General features: G+C 40.9%; 1 protein-coding gene across 1 annotated transcript in view; it reads left to right on the forward strand.

The window, feature by feature from the left end:
* The window catches only part of POLR3B (RNA polymerase III subunit B), a 126238-nt gene that overhangs the window by 79592 nt on the left and 29032 nt on the right, over positions 1-17614 (forward strand). Inside the window, exons 20-22 of the mRNA XM_030214044.1 lie at positions 7865-8074; positions 8967-9125; positions 15685-15802. Coding sequence (XP_030069904.1) covers positions 7865-8074; positions 8967-9125; positions 15685-15802 — 487 coding nt within the window. The remainder of the gene's footprint in view (positions 1-7864; positions 8075-8966; positions 9126-15684; positions 15803-17614) is intronic.

Below are 17614 nucleotides of genomic sequence, written 5' to 3' on the forward strand. Positions count from 1 at the left end.
ACTTGAATATTCAATACAGTACATGTTGGAAGAACAGTTTTGAAAAGCACTTTACCTGGGTATGCTGGCAATGTGAAAATTGCCTACCTTTTCTGCAGGTAAAAGTCAAACAGCATGTCTTGCTCTGCACCCGTTCAAGATATATATATTTTTTAATATATATAGAGTTTGAATACCCTGGCTCAGTAATCAAGGATTTGATATACTGCCTTTCTGTGGTCAACCAAAGCGATTTACATTTTTATTATATGTTGGTATATCCTCTGTCCATAGTAGTCTCACAATATAAGTTTGTGTATCTGGGGCAATGGAGCATTAAGTGATCTGCCCAAGATCACAGGCTTCCTTGATGCACTAACCATTGGGCTGCAGAAGTCTGTCTGAACATATAAGATTGTGATTGGTTCTTCTCTTGTCCTTAGTAGTTAATCGATCAGTGGATGTACTTGGAGACAAGGTAGTTTGTTCACAATGTACTTGCATTCAGCTTCAAATAGTTATGAATCAGCCAGAAAGTTATAAAATCCAGGTATTTGTTAAGGTGACCAGTATCAGGGTTGGTAGACTGTTTACAGATTAGCATAGAAAAAGCCACTCACAAGTCTGGAACCAGTGTGGCTAGAAGTGCAAGAAAATGTTTGAGTCAGGGATAATACTGATCCCTGGGGACCCTGGTGATGATAAAAGTAATTAAGGATACAGCAGAACCCAGAAAAACTGAAAACCTGCAGGACTCAAAAGGAAAACTAAGTGAAATGCTTATACCAATATTTGAAAGTCTACAGATGAATAGCTGATGCTCTACAGGATCAAATGTCACACTGAGATCCAAGGAAACAACAAAGCCTGATTTATTGGAATCCAGTACACATCTAATCTTGTCAATAAGGCAGTCAAATCATCTTTTTCCAAAACCTTTGACAAAAAAAGGTAAATTTGAAAGTTAGAAATGTCAGAAAGATCCAAAGAATGCTTTTTTAAGATGGGTCAGACCATCAATTTTCAAGCATGAGGAACTAGACCAGAACAAAGACAGTGATAATCATCAACATGTAAGTAAGAGACCTAATACCAGATTGTAGGGTTGGTGGAATTGTTAGAGATTCCTCCTTCTAAGAGAAATCTTTATCATTGGACTTTAACACTAGGTTACCCTTCCATGAAAAATGTCAGATTAAAACCTATTCTTGAAAAATCTTTCCCTTTTCAGGGGGGTACGTCAATGGAATGCGTTACGTCAATGGAATGCGTTACCTGTGTTCTTGAAAACACAACCTTCTGGTATACATTTTAGGAAAATGCTTACAACCTTTTTAATTTGAAAGTTAAGTTTAATTATGCACTTTGCTTTCAGTTTTGTAAACTTTTTTTTCTCTGTAATTTTTTTTTTTTGAGATTTCTCTTACATGAACCACTATGAATCCCATTTAGGAATAACATTGGTATACAATAGACCAAAGGAGGGAGAGAGTCCAAGGGAGAAACGGGAGCCTTCACTGAAGAAAGAACTTCGTACAGAATGGAAGTAAAAACAGGATGAAATGCTCCCCAATGCTATATAAGGAATCCAGACCCTAGAGTGGAGTCAAACGGTGTGGTTGAATATTAGAAGAATGAGTCTCTATTAGGAGAAGTTAAGGTGGGAGAGACAGTAGAATCTACAGGAACAGAGGGGTCTTTTGAGTTTTACAGTACTGAACTGATGCCATTTACTAAGAAATTCCCATTTTGGCTTTCTGTTCATCCTTTAGTTACAGGAAATGGGAGGGCAAGAAATAGCTTATTCTTAGATCACACCTTTCCAGTTTCCTCCTTGTGTTTTCTTCCTCAGCTGTTTTGGCTGCCTCCTTGGCTGTTACCACACACAGTTCAGTGAGATTTCTGTGTACAGAAAGGCCATTCAGAATCCGCAGAGTTCTTTTGTGTTTTTCCTTGGTGGGGGTTTTTTAACGTTTTGTTTCTCTGTCATTTGCAATTCATTGTCTGTGTTTCTGAGCTTGGTGTATTCAGCTGCTGTGACCTTAGGTCCTGCATAATTATCTTCTTAGATACAATTCTCTGACGTTACTGCTGATGCTGAGAAGACAAAAGCTGCTGAATATCCTTAGCAGAAACAAAAGGGATTTTTGATAGCTATGACAAAACACCTAACTTAAAAGAATAAACTGATCAAAGTTCATTTTAAACCCTAGCTCATGAAGACACCATAACTGAGACGTGAAATATTTGGACAGGCTAAATTATATGGTTACAATGGTTTATCCACTGCAGTAAAATGTTTACAATCTAAGCTGCTGAAAAAAATGCTTCATTTGCTTTGTTTGAACTTTACAAGGGTAATCGAATTTATTTGGAAATTCCAGGCACTGTATGTGCTTTTATGTTGGTTTCTGTTCCTTTTTGTTATAGATTTTTGGTATAATTTTTTTGATATAGAAATAAAATCCTGTTTGGTGCTATTGGTCTTAAAGCAGAGCTGAGCTTCCGTAGATTTTGAATGAGATCGAAAGGAAAGAGGAATGAAAGACTGAACTATAAGAACAGTAAGATCATGTAAAAAAGTCGTCCAAATTGGTCTGAAGAGATCTCTGGTGTTTGTAATAAGGAATGAATATTTGGGATTAAAGTAATAGCCTATACAAAATAACCATATTTTATTTATCAAAATTTTGTCCCCTCGTTCCAGAGCTTCTTTCAGTTGCAAGAGACTTTCTTCCTGTGCATTTAAGCTGCATAGGTATTTACATGTCTCTATCATGTCTCCCCTCTCCCACCTTTCTTCCATATCTTTGTCTGTCCCAATACACTTTATGACGAAGATGACTGACAATTTTAGTAGCCGCCCTCTGGACCAACTCCATCCTATTTATATTTTTGTTAAAGTAGGGTTTCCAGAAATGTAAACGATATTCAAAATGAGGTCTCATCAGGGTTTTATACAGGGTCATCATCACCCCCTTTTTCCTACTGGCCATTCCTCTCCCTTTACACCCAAGCATCCTTCTAACTTTCGCTGTTGCTTTTCTACCTGTTTGGCCACCTTAACATCATCACATCTGATCACCTGTTCCTCTGACCCCATTCCATTCAGTCCCTTAGTTCAGTTTCTTTTGCAGTCATCCTCTCCCATCTGTCACATTCTCAAACGATTGCTTTCTATTGCAATTATTCCTGCTGCTTCCAAAAATGTTACGATCATATCACTCCTCAAAAATCACCCTCTGGATCCTATTTGCCTTGGTATTATCCCATCTGCTTCATCTTATCTTTTGCATTAACCTTCACTCCTCGACTTTTCTCTCAGCTCAAGCCATTTTCAACACACTCCAGTTACTCTGTGCTCGGTGCATTCATCTGTGAGAACATAAGAACATTAGCATTGCCGTACTAGGACAGACTGAAGGTCTATCAAGCCCAGTATCGTGTTTCCAACAGTGGCCAATCCAGGTCACAAATACCTGGCAAGATTCCAGAAGAGTACAACAGGAGTAGTAGCCTACTGGTTAGTGCAGCAGATTTTGATCCTGGGGAACTGGGTTTGATTCCCACTGCAGCTCCTTGTGACTCTGGGCAAGTCACAACCCTCCATTGCCTCAGGTACAAATAAATACCTGTATATACTATGTAAACTGCTTTGAATGTAGTTGCAAATACCAAAGAAAGGCATATCAAGTATATCAAGTCCCATTCTCTTCCCTTAGAATTGCTTATGGCCTTTTCTTTTAGGAAATTATCCAAACCTTTTTAAACGCTCCTAAGCTAACTGCTTTTACCACATTCTCTGGCAAAATTCCAGAGTTTAATTGCACACTAAGTGAAGAAATATTTTCTTCTATTTATTTTAAATTTTCTACTTAGTAGCTTCATTGTATACCCCCTAATCCTAGTATTTTTGGAAAGAGTAAACAAGCAATTCACACCTACCTGTTCCACTTCACTCAGTATTTTATTTATTTTTGTTACATTTGTACCCCGCGCTTTCCCACTCATGGCAGGCTCAATGCGGTGGGCAATGGAGGGTTAAGTGACTTGCCCAGAGTCACAAGGAGCTGCCTGTGCCGGGAATCGAACTCAGTTCCTCAGTTCCCCAGGACCAAAGTCCACCACCCTAACCACTAGGCCACTCCTCTATCATATTTCCTATCAGATAAAATCCTTGAAAAAGTCTCCAGTGTCCTGTTCATGGCTAAAGTCAAAGGCCTTTAGCCTTGATCATCTTTTTACCTGGAATTTTGTTTGGTTTATTTGATATAAACTTATTATACCACTTTCAATCCTTTCTTAGACCATAAGAACATAAGCATTGCCATACTGGGACAGACCAAAGGCCCATCAAGCCCAGGATCCTGTTTTCAACAGTGGCCAATCCAGGTCACAAGTACCTGGCAATATACCTAAAGATGAAAGCTGATTTTATTTTGCTTATCCTAGAAAAAGGTAATGGATTTTCCAAAGTCCATCATAATAGTGACATAGGCTTTTCTTTTAAGAAATTATCCGAACCTTTTTTTTAAACCCTACTGTGCTAGCCACTTTTACCACATTCTTTGGCAATGAATTCCAGTGTTTGTTTACGCATTGAGTGAAGAAATATTTTCCCTGATTTGTTCTAAATTTAATACTTGGTAACTTCATTGCATACCCTGTAGTCTAGTCATGTTTACCATTTCCACTCCACTTAATATTTTTTAGACTTCTGAGTTCACTCATATCTCATCTTTACCATCTCTTCTCCAAGCTGAAAAGCCCTAGCTTCTTTAACCTTAGTGAAGTTATCCGATCTCCTTTATCACTTTCATCGGCCTTTTCTCTAACGTTTCTAATTCTGCGGTATCTTTTTTGAGATGCAGTGACCAGAATGGCACACAATATTCAAGGTTGCACTGTGGAGGATTACAAAAGCATTATAATATTCTCAATTTCATTCTCCCTTCCTTTTCTCCTAACATTCTATTTCCTTTCTTAGCTGTTGTGGCACATGGAGCAGAGGGCTTCAATATATCATCAACAATGACATTTAGATTGTTTTCCTGGGCTCTGACTCCTAATATGGAACCTTGCATTACATAGCTATAGTTCATGTTCTTCTTTCCCACATGCATCACTTTGCACTTGCTCACATTAAATATCATTTGCCATTTGGATGGCCTGTTTCCAAATCTTTTAAGGTTAGAGAAAGAACCAGTGGGGGGGGGGGGGGGGGGGCTAAAATGTGCCCCCCCCCCCCCCACCTTGAGCTCTGGACCTTCCTCCTGCCGAGGTCTGGCTATGTCCCTGGGAAGAACAAAACAAAAGAATGAGAAAGCTGCAATTAATAAGGAAGAAACAAAAAAATATTGTTCAATTTTTAACTTTTTTGTTTATTTTAACTATTAAATCAATTTGAGCCCTTCCAGGTAATGTCTCCTATTTTCTCCAAAGTCTGAGGAAAATAAATGGGTATTTACAGTAGTCTTTAAAAACATAACTGATTCATCTTAGAGTGTAATGAATGAGAACAGTGTTCTGTTTTAGCAAACCCAGAAAGAACAGTATGCCATGTTTTGTTAAGGTGGTACACAGCAGAAATGGCTTGTTGATTTAAAATATTGTGTACGAGTGGGGAAATTGAGAGTGAAAAGGAATGAAACGTTGGCTAAATAAACAGGAATGCCTGTCAATATGACTTTGTGTCATAAATTAAAATATTACAGCAAATCCTAAACGTAACTGGGATCCAATGAAGTCTCTTTAAAGCAGGGGTAATGTAATCAAATCTGTTAATGTTAGTAGGTGGGGCTACAGCATTCTGAACAAGTTGTAACCTGGATACTGGAGTGGTATAACGTGTAGTATAGAGAACCACAATAGTCAGTATGGCTTTAAAATAAATGTGAAAGCCAAGGTTTTTCAGTTATTCTAGTGTCATATCTTATTTCTACTTAGCGTGTCCTCCTTTATCTCTATTCAGTCATCTACTGATGTGCCTCAGGGTTTTTTCTCTGAATGCCCATTCTGTTGGTCTTATGATCTCCCTTAGCTTTCTAGTAGCATTTTTATATATTTATACAGACTCCCAGATCTACCTCTTTATACCAGAAATATCACCTCTAGTCCAAAATCCCTGCTTCCTTATTGCTACCTGGATGTCCCACCATCTCAACAAACTTAGTATGTCGAAGACGTATGTCCTTGTTCTCCCCAAACCCAGTTTTCTTTTTTACTCCCTTTTTTTGTGGATAAGTTTCAAGTTCATTAAAAATTTTCTATCCCTTCCATAGGAATTACCATCTAGGGTGGTGTAGGATCTAAAAATTTTAAGTTTAGAATTTGAAGGGGGTTAAAATAGTTGCTTTGTATGTTTTTCAATTGGGAGCTACTCCTATATTGTATGTTGAAACTGATAAATAAAAGATTAAAAAAAAAAAAAAAAAAAAAAAAAGAATTTGAAGGGGGTTAGTTTTAGACACCACATACTATCCACAATGGGGGAGGGGGAGGAACGTAAAATAAGGGATAAGGTATCCTAGCCCGACGTCCAGTCCCTCAGCAGCCTCGCTGAGCTTCAAAGTTTAGGGTTTGGAAATTATGGGGTAGCTGAATAAGCATCTTGAAAAAAAAATGTTTTTAGATCAGTTTTAAACTGGTCTAGAGATTGGGATTGTCGTAAAGTGTTTGGCAGAGAGTTCCAAATTTTTGGGGCCTGTACTGAAAAAATCGCTTCCCTAATATGTTCGTGATTGATCTCTTTGTAAGTTGGCACATTAAGTTGAAGTAGCTACACAGATCTAAGAACTCTAGATGGAATATATGGAACTAGATATCGTGCAAGATAAAGAGGTTCATTAGAAATGCCGATTTTAAATGCTAATAACCGTAATTTATGTGTAATCCAGTGAGTTATAGGTTAACCAGTGAGCTTTTTTAAGATGCTCAAACTTTTTAAGTCCATTAATAAGTTTTACGGCTGTATTTTGGATGAGTTGTAACCTTGACGGTCCTTTACTACTACTACTACTTAGCATTTCTATAGCGCTACTAGGGTTACGCAGCGCTGTACAAGTTAAAACATGGGGAAGGACAGTCCCTGCTCAAGAGAGCTTACAATCTAAAGGTAACAAACTATGTAGTCAGTGTAGTCAGTGTATCATGAATGGAGAAGGTGGTTAGGCGCCAAAAGCAAGGGAGAAGAGATGGGTTTTGAGTAAGGACTTAAAGATGGGCAGGGAGGGCGCATGGCGTATGGGCTCGGGGAGTCTGTTCCAGGCATAAGGTGATGCGAGGCAGAAGGGACGGAGTCTGGAGTTAGCGGTGGTGGAGAAGGGTACAGATAGGAGTGATTTGTCCTGAGAGCGGAGGTTACGGGTGGGGACATAGGGGGAGAGGAGGGTAGAGAGGTAATGGGGGGCTGCAGATTGAGTGCATTTGAAGGTCATTAGGAGAAGCTTGAACTGAATACGGTAGTGAATCGGGAGCCAGTGAAGCGACTTGAGGAGAGGGGTGATATGAGAGTATCGGTTCACGCGGTAGATAAGACGTGCAGCGGAATTTTGGACAGATTGAAGGGGGGTTAGGTGGCTAAGCGGGAGACCAGCAAGGACCCTTATGCCTTAGGAAAGAGGGTCAAAGTGTGTACATTTTTCTCTTGTTGACTCCCAGTTTTTAATCACATTGCTCTCAGTTTCCAGTAGTTTGTCAACTGCAGTTAAAATCAGACAAGCACATGGGAGTTCAGCTCAGAGTAAAACACAATTACATAGCTTAAGTGTGAGGCCTACCTAGGCTGTGACTGACAGGTTCATTCACCAGAGGCAATGATTTAGTTTGAAATGCATCACAGTTGAGTTCAGCAAGATTAAAATGAGTTTTAATTGATGTTTTGAAGGTACTATTGCTTACAATCAGAGGAACAGAATTGATACTCTGATGTACCTGCTGGCATATCCACAGAAACCGATGGTGAAAACAAAAACCATTGAGCTGATTGAGTTTGAAAAACTGCCAGCTGGGCAGAACGCCACAGTAGCTGTGATGAGTTACAGTGGTTATGACATTGAAGATGCTTTGGTCCTGAACAAGGCCTCTTTGGACAGAGGTAAGAACCAGCTGTGAAGTCTTTGAAATTTTGGAATAATGTATACTACATTGCTTATTCATAGAAAATTAACCAATGCTCAACTTGTATATCATAGTAGCCTAATACATAAATGGTAGATAAAGACCAGTGACTCTGCCCAGAAAGGTGGGCAGGGTTGTACCTGCTGCTGTGCTCAGGTTAAAAACCCACCTTTTCAATACTGCTTTTAACTCTTAACCTCAAGTCACCTATTCAGTACCCATGTTTGTTTTACATTCCCTGGTGAGAGTAACACATTTTAGGTCTCAGTATTAGTAAGATTGTGTAGTTATTGGTTTTATTAATGTTTTTAATAAACATCTACAGTAGTGTGATATATACTGATATTTTAATTATGTATTGGATTGTTAATATGTTGATGGTCATTTTTATTATATAAGTGTTATGTATTTTTGTTACATTAACATAAAAATATAATCTGTATTGAGTATGGGTTTCATTCTTTAGAAAGGTGTGATTCAAACCAATATTGTAGCACATAAAATATAAACATATAACTTGAATAACTGCAGTGTGACGAGGTTTTTCTGTCAGGGAGGTCTTCAAAGTATGCAAAAAACAGCACATATCTTAAAGCAAATTGAGGTAAAATCACAAGTCTATCCAGTAAATATGGAATGGATAAGTTCAGCTTTGAAGCATGTATTTATTGTTTATTTATGAACCAAATTTGCTTAAGAATCTAAAGTCATATTCCCTTCATGGCAGAGCAGGTTTTGGTCTCAATGTTCTCTAAAAGTCTATGTACATATCTGCAAGAGGTTTATAAAATTATTTCCTACGCTGTTAAGTTTTTTTTCCATTATTGGCAGCCGATAGATGCACTAATAGTTTCCATTTTTCCTGGTAGGCTTTGGACGTTGCCTTGTGTACAAGAATGCAAAGTGTACTCTGAAACGCTACACCAATCAGACTTTTGATAAAGTCATGGGCCCAATGCTGGATGCAGCTACGCGAAAACCCATTTGGCGCCACGAAATCTTGGATGCTGATGGTATTTGCTCACCAGGTAAAAATAGTTTTCCATTTTGCTGTCTAAAAATACTTTTGTTTTTGACAGGCACATAATTAGACGCTATCTGATGGCAACGGGTTGGAACAGCTTTCACAGATCTCCGAACTAATTGTGAAGTTTCTGGGCACGTATAGCCTTCTTGCACGCAGTAGTCTCTTTAGAACTCTGTTTTATTTTTTCTACTCTGCCACATGGATACAAAAACGACACTCTCCTCCTGTATGTGTTCCGATGTCTTTCTTTTTATGTTTTCCTAAAAAAGAAAAAAAAATAGTTTTTCTTCTTGCTTTAGTCATTTAAATTTTTATTTGATTTAGTTCTTGGTTAAAATATCCCAGACAGCCTAATCTACCTTGATTTAGACTGCAACCAGGCTGACAATAAACACCATGAATGGCTGTCTCCTGAAGCCTGAAAAGACCATCTAAATCGACTCTGCAATCACTAAGAAATTGGGAAGAAGCTTTGGGTTGTCCAAAAAGACGAGGAGAATGTTGTCTGCACAGAGATTAGCTGTCTCTGCAATTTGAGCAGGTTCTGTTTTGCAAAAGTTTCACCTTCATCCTGCACTGTAGCTTAGAGGATCCATGACACTGCTCCTTTGTGGTTGGACTCAAAATTGGAGGTTTCTAGTCCCAAAGCACCACCATCATCTGAATTCTTGCACAGGCCTGGTGAAGGTAGCACTAAGGTTCCTTTCAAAGTGCTATAGAACATAAACACATTAGCATAGATGTTGCTTAGGCATCCTCCTGTACTATCTATCATTGAAGACAGTGTGCCAGGATAATAGTGCTTATTACTCATCTTGTGTCAGCAAAATCCTCCCACAAGCCTCTCAATTCAGTGGAGACAGCACATATGATGAGTCGATTGCTTCAGTGCAAGACTTTTCTATTTTGTAATGATAGTGCATATCCAGCCAAGAGGAGCTGTCCAGTTGAGTTGCCGTCCTACCCGATGAGATGGCCTCATATGGCATCACTCGTCCTGATAACAGTAGCTGATGAGTCTCTTCCATTTGTTGCTCTTCCTCTTCCAGAGGAACTTCATTCATTCCCACAGATGAAGATCAACACCTTTAAGGACTGCCTTAAGACTTGCCATCTACCCATTATCAACTATGCAACAGTGTCTCAGTCCTCTAGTATTGCTCTTGTGGAACGAGAATCATTCAGACTCAGTGTGTTAAGGAGCCTTCCCCCCCCCCCCCCCCCCCCCCCCCCCGGCCCTAGCTATGTCCAGACCTGTCCTGTAGTGTTCTAAAGGATCACCTGAATCAGAATTTTGTTCCTCTGGAATTCTCCTTAGATCAGAAGCCAGTCTTCTGCTTCTATCGCCTTCTGCATGAAATAAATCTCCCTATGAATGCATATCTTACCCAAGATTTATTCAGTAAATGGTCAAAAGAGGTTTCTTTCCACTACAGCAGGAAACAGAGCTGTGTTCAGATGTTTTGGCATTATTAACGTTCATAGATGCCTGAAGTCCACTGTAGCTATGGTTTCCTACAAGAGCAATGGTCTCCATTTAACATTCAACCTATTTCCAATAAGATGGACATGAAATTTAAGGTCCACCCAACACCTAGTTTCAGTAGAGTCCAGTTTATCATTTCTCAATTGTAGTTGAGTAGCCCTGAAGAAACCAAGGAAATGCAGAGAATTTTCCAACATACCACCTGATACTTTTTGCATGCTTTCTTGAATTTAGATACTGTATTAATCTTCACACCTCCATTGAGAGGCTTTTCCAAGCCTCATTGCCTTTTCCATAAAGAAGTATTTCCTTAGATTACTCCTAAGTCTGTCACCTTTCACCACCTTCCTCGTTCCAGAGTTTTCTTTCATTTCAAAGAGGCCTTCTTCTTATGAATTTATGCCGTGGAGGTATTTAAATGTCTCTGTCAGATCTCCCCTCATCTGCCTTTCTTCCCCATTTGCTTTATGACAAAGCCCACAGACCACTTTAGTAGCTGCCCTGTGGACCGACTATCATGTTTATATCTTTTTGAAGGTATGGACTGTACTGTTAATCTAAATGAGATCTCACCAGAGAGAGATACCATCACCTCTTTTTTTTTTTTCTCTGCAGTGGACTAACTGATGCACTAATTGAATGCAAAAAGCCCTTCCCTTACTGATCCCTTATTGATTCGGAAAGGAACGGGCATGCATGAAGGAAATCGCATGCAAATGAGCTACTCACTGTTAACTCATTTGCACACGATTTCCTTCCTAAGGAGGGGAAGCCAGTGCAGAGCAGCCAAGCATTATGCGTGGCTGCTCTGCGCATGCCAAAGACAGCTTCATACATGCAGACAAGCTGCGTGTATAATAGCCGTCTACAGCCTTAAATAAATTGCCATCTTACAACCTTAGAAAATTACAAGTCCAGGTGAAAATGTCCCAAGTGCTCGTCAGGGACATCTTTAAAAACATTTTTTTTTTTTTTTTTTTAGAGTATGAGTGAAGGACGTCCTTCGCTATGCCTCCGTCCCTGCAACAGCAGTTGAGGACGTCCTTCGCTATGCCTCCGTCCCTGCGATGGCAGTTGAGGATGTCCAAAATGTGGATGTTTCTGTGAGAAGGATGTCCATGCCTTTGCTATGCCTCCGACACCCCCTTTATTTATTTCAATTTTCAATCACAAGTAGCAGCAGTGAGATTTGAACCAGTCACCTCTGGATTGCAAGACCAGTGCTCTAACCACTAGGCCACTCCTCCACTCCCTTGAAATTTGTCCGTCCCTGGGGGGGGGGGGGGGGGCAGTTCAGGATGTCCAAAATGTTTGAAAGAAGGATGTCCACGCCTTCGCTGTGCCTCTGCTGACACACACATACCTCCCTTGCGATGGACCTGAGTATGACATTTCAGGCTGGCAAGAAAAGTTTTTAAAGTTGTTTTTTTCAGGGTGGGACGGGGTTAGTCACCACTGGGAGAGTCAGGGGAGGTCATCCCTGATTCCCTCCGGTGGTCATCTGGTTAGTTGGCACACCTATTTGAGGCTTGGTCATAAGAAAAAATGGACCAAGTAAAGTCACCCAAGTTTTCATCAGGGACGCCCTTCTTTTTTCCATTATCACTCGAGGACACCCATCTGTTAGGCATGCCCCAGTCCCGCCTTCGCTACCCCTCCGACAAGCCCCTGGGAACTTTGGTCATCCCCGCGACGGGAAGCAGTTGGGGATGCCCAAAATCAGCTTTCGATTATGTCGATTTGGGCGACTCTGAGAGAAGGACGCCCATATCCCGATTTGTGTCGAAAGATGGGTGCCCTTCTGTTTCGAAAATAAGCCTGATAGTTATGTGATGCAAGGTTCCATATTAGGAGTCACCGCCCAGGAAAAGGATCTAGGTGTCATCGTTGATGATACGTTGAAACTCTCTCTGCTTAATGTACAGCGGTAGCTAAGAGTGCAAATAGGTATTATTAGGAAAGGAATGGAAAACAAAAATAAGGATGTTATGCCTTTGTATCACTCTATGGTGCGACTGCACCTCGAATACTGTATGCAGTTCTGGTCATCACATCTCAAAATAGATATAGTGGAATTAGAAGAGGTACAGGGAAGGGTGAGAAAAATGATAAAGGGGATGTGATGACTTCCCTATGAGAAAAGGCTAAAGTGGCTAGAGCTCTTCAGCTTGGAGAAGAGAAAGCCGAGGGGTGATAAGATAGAGGTTTATAAAATACTGAGTGGAGTGGAACAGGTAGATGTGAATCACTCGTTTACTCTTTCCAAAAATACTAGGTCTAGGGGGAACACAAAGAAGCTACTAAGTAGTACATTTAAAACAAACCAGAAAAAGTATTTCTTCACTCAACGACTAATTAAACTCTGTCATTGCCAGAAAATGTGGCAAAAGCTGGGTTTAAAGAAATCCATAAGTCATTATTAAGATGGACTGGGGAAAATCCATTGCATATTCTAGGATGAGCATCATAAAATCTGTTTTGCTGTTCAGGGATCTTGCCAGGTACTTGTGACCTGGATTGGCCACTGTTGGACATTTGGTCTGTCCCAGTATGGCTATGCTTATGTTCTTATCAGTTTGCTAATGTGTGAGCTGATTCTCCCGTGGAAGGACTTAAATGGTCTGATATGCTCCAAAGCATACCTTCCCTTTCCTGGTATTAAAAAACACTTAACCCCTCCCCCCTTCTCCCCCGCACCTGTGGCGTCAGTTGAGGTCAGAAGTTATCCTAGTTGCTTTGGTCCTCATGGCTTCATTTTCAAAAATGATGCTGCCTGGCTCTGGTACTGCCACTAGGGGTGAGGCCACCAAAGAGGGAGAGCTCCCGAAGTACCACAAGAATATTACTAAGGGTCAGATTTTGTCATTTTTGAAAATGGAGTTGCTGAGGCAGGAACATAAGAATAGCCATACTGGGTCAGACCATTGGTCCATCTTCACAAGTACCTGGCACAATCCCAAATAGTAGCAACATTCCATGTTACCAGTCCCAGTAGGCCTCAGGGGGGACAGACTATTGACAAAAGGGATTGGAAGATTTGGAGGGAGTTCTCAAATTGTGATGCGAGAGGGAGGGATGGGATGGCATTTATGTGGACCTTGCTGGTCCCTTTGAAAGATAGTGAGCTGAATTGGAGCCCACTGTTGCATTTTCCTATGCCAAGAAATGCATGATGATCCTGCAACAATACAGGAAAATAACTGTAGGATTGAGTAACCCACAGTAATTTTCCTACTGGTGGGTTTTGTAAGTAACACTCCTAGAATGTAAGCCATCTGGGGTGGAGACATTATCTACTGTCCATGAATTGTAATGTGCCTTGAAGTAATGTTTGGAAAGAAGAGCGTCTGCAGTTCTTATTTTAGAAGAATATTCGCAATTTAAATGTTCATAAACCAGGAATATAGTAACATAGTAACATAGTAGATGACGGCAGATAAAGACCTGCATGGTCCATCCAGTCTGCCCAAGACAAACTCATATGTGTATACCTTACCTTGAATTTGTACCTGTCCTTTTCAAGGCACAGACCATATAAGTCTACCCAGCAGTATTTCCTGCCTCCCAACCACCAGTCCCGCCTCCCATCACCGGCTCTGGTACAGACCGTATAAGTCTGCCCTCCCCTATCCTCGCCTCCCAACCACCACCCCCTCTTCCCCCCAACTGCTCCGCCACCCAATTTCAGCTAAGCTTCTGAGGATCCATTCCCTCTGCACAGGATTCCTCTATGCATATCCCACGCATGTTTGAACTCCGTTACCGTTTTCATCTCCACCACCTCCCGCGGGAGGGCATTCCAAGCGTCCACCACCCTCTCCGTGAAAAAATACTTCCTGACATCTTTCCTGAGTCTGCCCCCCTTCAATCTCATTTCATGTCCTCTCGTTCTACCGCCTTCCCATCTCCGGAAAAGGTGCGTTTGCGGATTAATACCTTTCAAATATGGCATCCTACACCTAATTTTACAAAGCCAGAATGAGAACATCTAAAACTGAAGAAGATGCATGTGGTCTTGGTGTGTTCTGGGCATGACTTGGTGAAATAAAAATATAGATGTTCATTCCCCACTGCAGAAGGGGAAGGAATGTTCCATATTGGTAAAGGTCGACATCGAGAGTTAGACCTGCTTCCTGGAATGTCCACAGGGCCCCTGTTGGAAGGGTCAGAAACTCTTTGCACTTACCTTGTGTTCACTGTTTGCAAAGCCTGTGTGGTACATGCAGGGAGTGTGTCCAGCATCTGTCCTTCATGTATTGCAGCAGGGCAAGTAGAGATCCATAACACCATACTCCATGGTGATGCTTCCTCAAACCACGTCCCCCCCCTCCTGGCCCCCATCCCACCCCTTATCAACAGTTTTGATCTTCTGGTGCCCCCCTTAAGTTCAATCCCTCTACTGACCCCTCCTCCCATGCCTTCCAATCCCCCCTACACACATGCCTGCTCCAGAACAAATGCTATGACACCCTCGATCCCTACTCTCTCCCCCCCCAGGCAGCAGGGTCTTTTTTTTGTTGGTACCCGGAGTTCACCAGGATCCAAGATGCTTGAAGGCAGAGGCCTTATCTTCAATCAAGGCATCTGCCTTCTCGTAGTGCTTGAAAACAGAAGCTTGGATCCTGGACTCTCCTGGTCACTAACGATCTTCGGTGGTACTTCACAGATGGTGCCACTGAAAGTGGCCGGAACCGAGCCAGCCAACAGCAGGTGCTGCCGATCTTACCAAGTGGAATAGCAGCAGTGGTCAGATAAGCTCTGTCGGCTGTCTTATACCCGTCCAGTGGAAAATAGTGAGGTGTAAATGTAAGAGCCGCAGTCAGCATTTGAAGTCAACACTGACTGCGGTGTTGAAATATCAGGGATGGGATGGGAAAGCATTCCTCTGATATTTAACACCATGATGTTTAAATCTACACCTGGATATTGGTGCTGACTGTTCAGGTATAGACTGACCAGCAGCAGGAGTTATCTGGATGCTGCCAGTATTCAGTGTCACAGGCCCTCGGTTATTTGTGATAATTTAATAAGGGCATCTCATCACTGTCATTTCCTGTTATTTTTTTCTCTTTAGGTGAGAAGGTGGAAAACAAGCAAGTGCTTGTGAATAAGTCTATGCCAACAGTGACCCAGACTCCATTGGAGGGGAGCAGTCAGCCACAGCAGCCACATTACAAAGATGTTCCCATAACGTATGTTCTTAAATTATGTTAATCACTGGTAAAGGGATAATCGAGAGCCTCTACATATCCAGCACAGAAGAGATGCATTTCCAGCTGGCTTTCATTAGGGAGTCATTACACACAGCCTCTCTCTTTACAGTTCAGAGAAGCCGCCCTTATGAATGCCAGAAGAACAAAAATAGCACTTTATTTCATAGTTTTAAAACGTATACAGTCGTGATACCCAGCAAGTGAGTAAGGTAAACAGTTCAGCATGCAGTATCACTGGTTGCTGAGACTCAGACCCTCGTTTGTATTATTTATTTATTTGGGTTTTGCTCACACCTGTTGTGGCTTTGGCATCCTCTCTCAGTCATCCTCATTGTGGAGGTTGCAAAATATGGAGAACTTTCCAGCTGTGTCCTGTGAGTGCTGTGTTCACTATCTACGCCATGTTAACACTTTTTAAAAATTCCAGGAAAGGTCTATATTTGTTTTCATTGCAGAAGTACTAGGTTTGCCCATTGCTTTTCACTGGTTAAGAACCCCTGAACTAAACTATTTCACACGGTAGCATAGTAAATGATGGCAGATAAAACCCTGCATAGTCCATCCAGTCTGCCCAACAAAGTGGCTGGAGTTGTACCTGCACTCCTGTTTTTAAATGTGAGGATTATTTAAATTTTGCTTTCATCGCAACCACTTTCTACATAGGAATCCTCTGTGTTTCTCTCAAATATTTTTGTCACTGCTTTTGTCCCCACCACCCCTACTGGGAGAATATCCCTGGCATCCACCACCCTCTCCGTGATAATATATTTCTTGATGTTTCTCCTAAGTCTACAATCCTGCAACCTCAAATCATGTCCTTCGGCTTCTCCATCTCTGAAAAAGTTGTTCATATATTTTAAGCATTTAAATGTCGTCATCATATTTCCCCTATCTCTCCTTTCCTCTAGGTTGTACATATTCAGGTCTTTCAAGTCTTCTCTTACATCTTCTGGCACAAAACTCATACCATTTTTGTTGCTTTTTCTGATATGCTTCTAGTTTCTTTATGTCCTTATTGAGATATGGCCTCCAAAACTTAACTCCAAGTGTGACCTCACTAGTGATTTGTGCAGAGGCATCAACACATTTATTTTTTGCTTGCTATACCTCCCTCTGTGCTGCCTAGCATCCTTCTGGCTATGGCCACTGCTTTTTCATGTTGTTTCGCTACCTTGAGATCCTCCAACACTGTCACCCCAAGGTTCCTCTCCTGAACTGTGTCTATCATTCTCCCGTCTCCTGTTTCATATATCTCCTTTTGGATTTCTGCACCCCAGGCACATCACTGCACTTCTTTGGTTAATTGAAGTCATCTTATATGGTCTAATGGGACTTTATATAAGGGTCCTTGGATATAAAAAGACATTATTTCTATAGACTTAAGCATAAACATTGCTTGAGGTGGCAGTTATGACTAGGAGTTAATATGTATACTAATGTATAATTTGGTGCGACGTTGTGTCTGGATGGTTGATTCTGTGTGGGATGTTTGAGAGTGAGTTGCGTGAGTGCTTGGTGTTTGAGAAATTGGCGAGTGGATATCAATAAAGGTGTCCATGAAAATTAAAGTTAATAGTGGAGTACTTTGTGTATTACAGTGTTAATTTGGGGTACTCCTATAATAATTTATTTCCCTCTATTTTTATTAAGATTATTACATTTTAACTGCCAGATCTTAGACCATTTCTTCTAAATTTTGTCTGTTGGAAATCTTCACGTCATCCACAAAGAGGCAAACTTTTTCCCTTCCAGCCCTTCAGCAATTATGCTCACAAATATATTAAATAGAAT

This window comes from Microcaecilia unicolor, chromosome 9 (genome assembly GCF_901765095.1).
Source record: "Microcaecilia unicolor chromosome 9, aMicUni1.1, whole genome shotgun sequence".
Classification (NCBI taxonomy): Eukaryota; Metazoa; Chordata; class Amphibia; order Gymnophiona; family Siphonopidae; genus Microcaecilia; species Microcaecilia unicolor.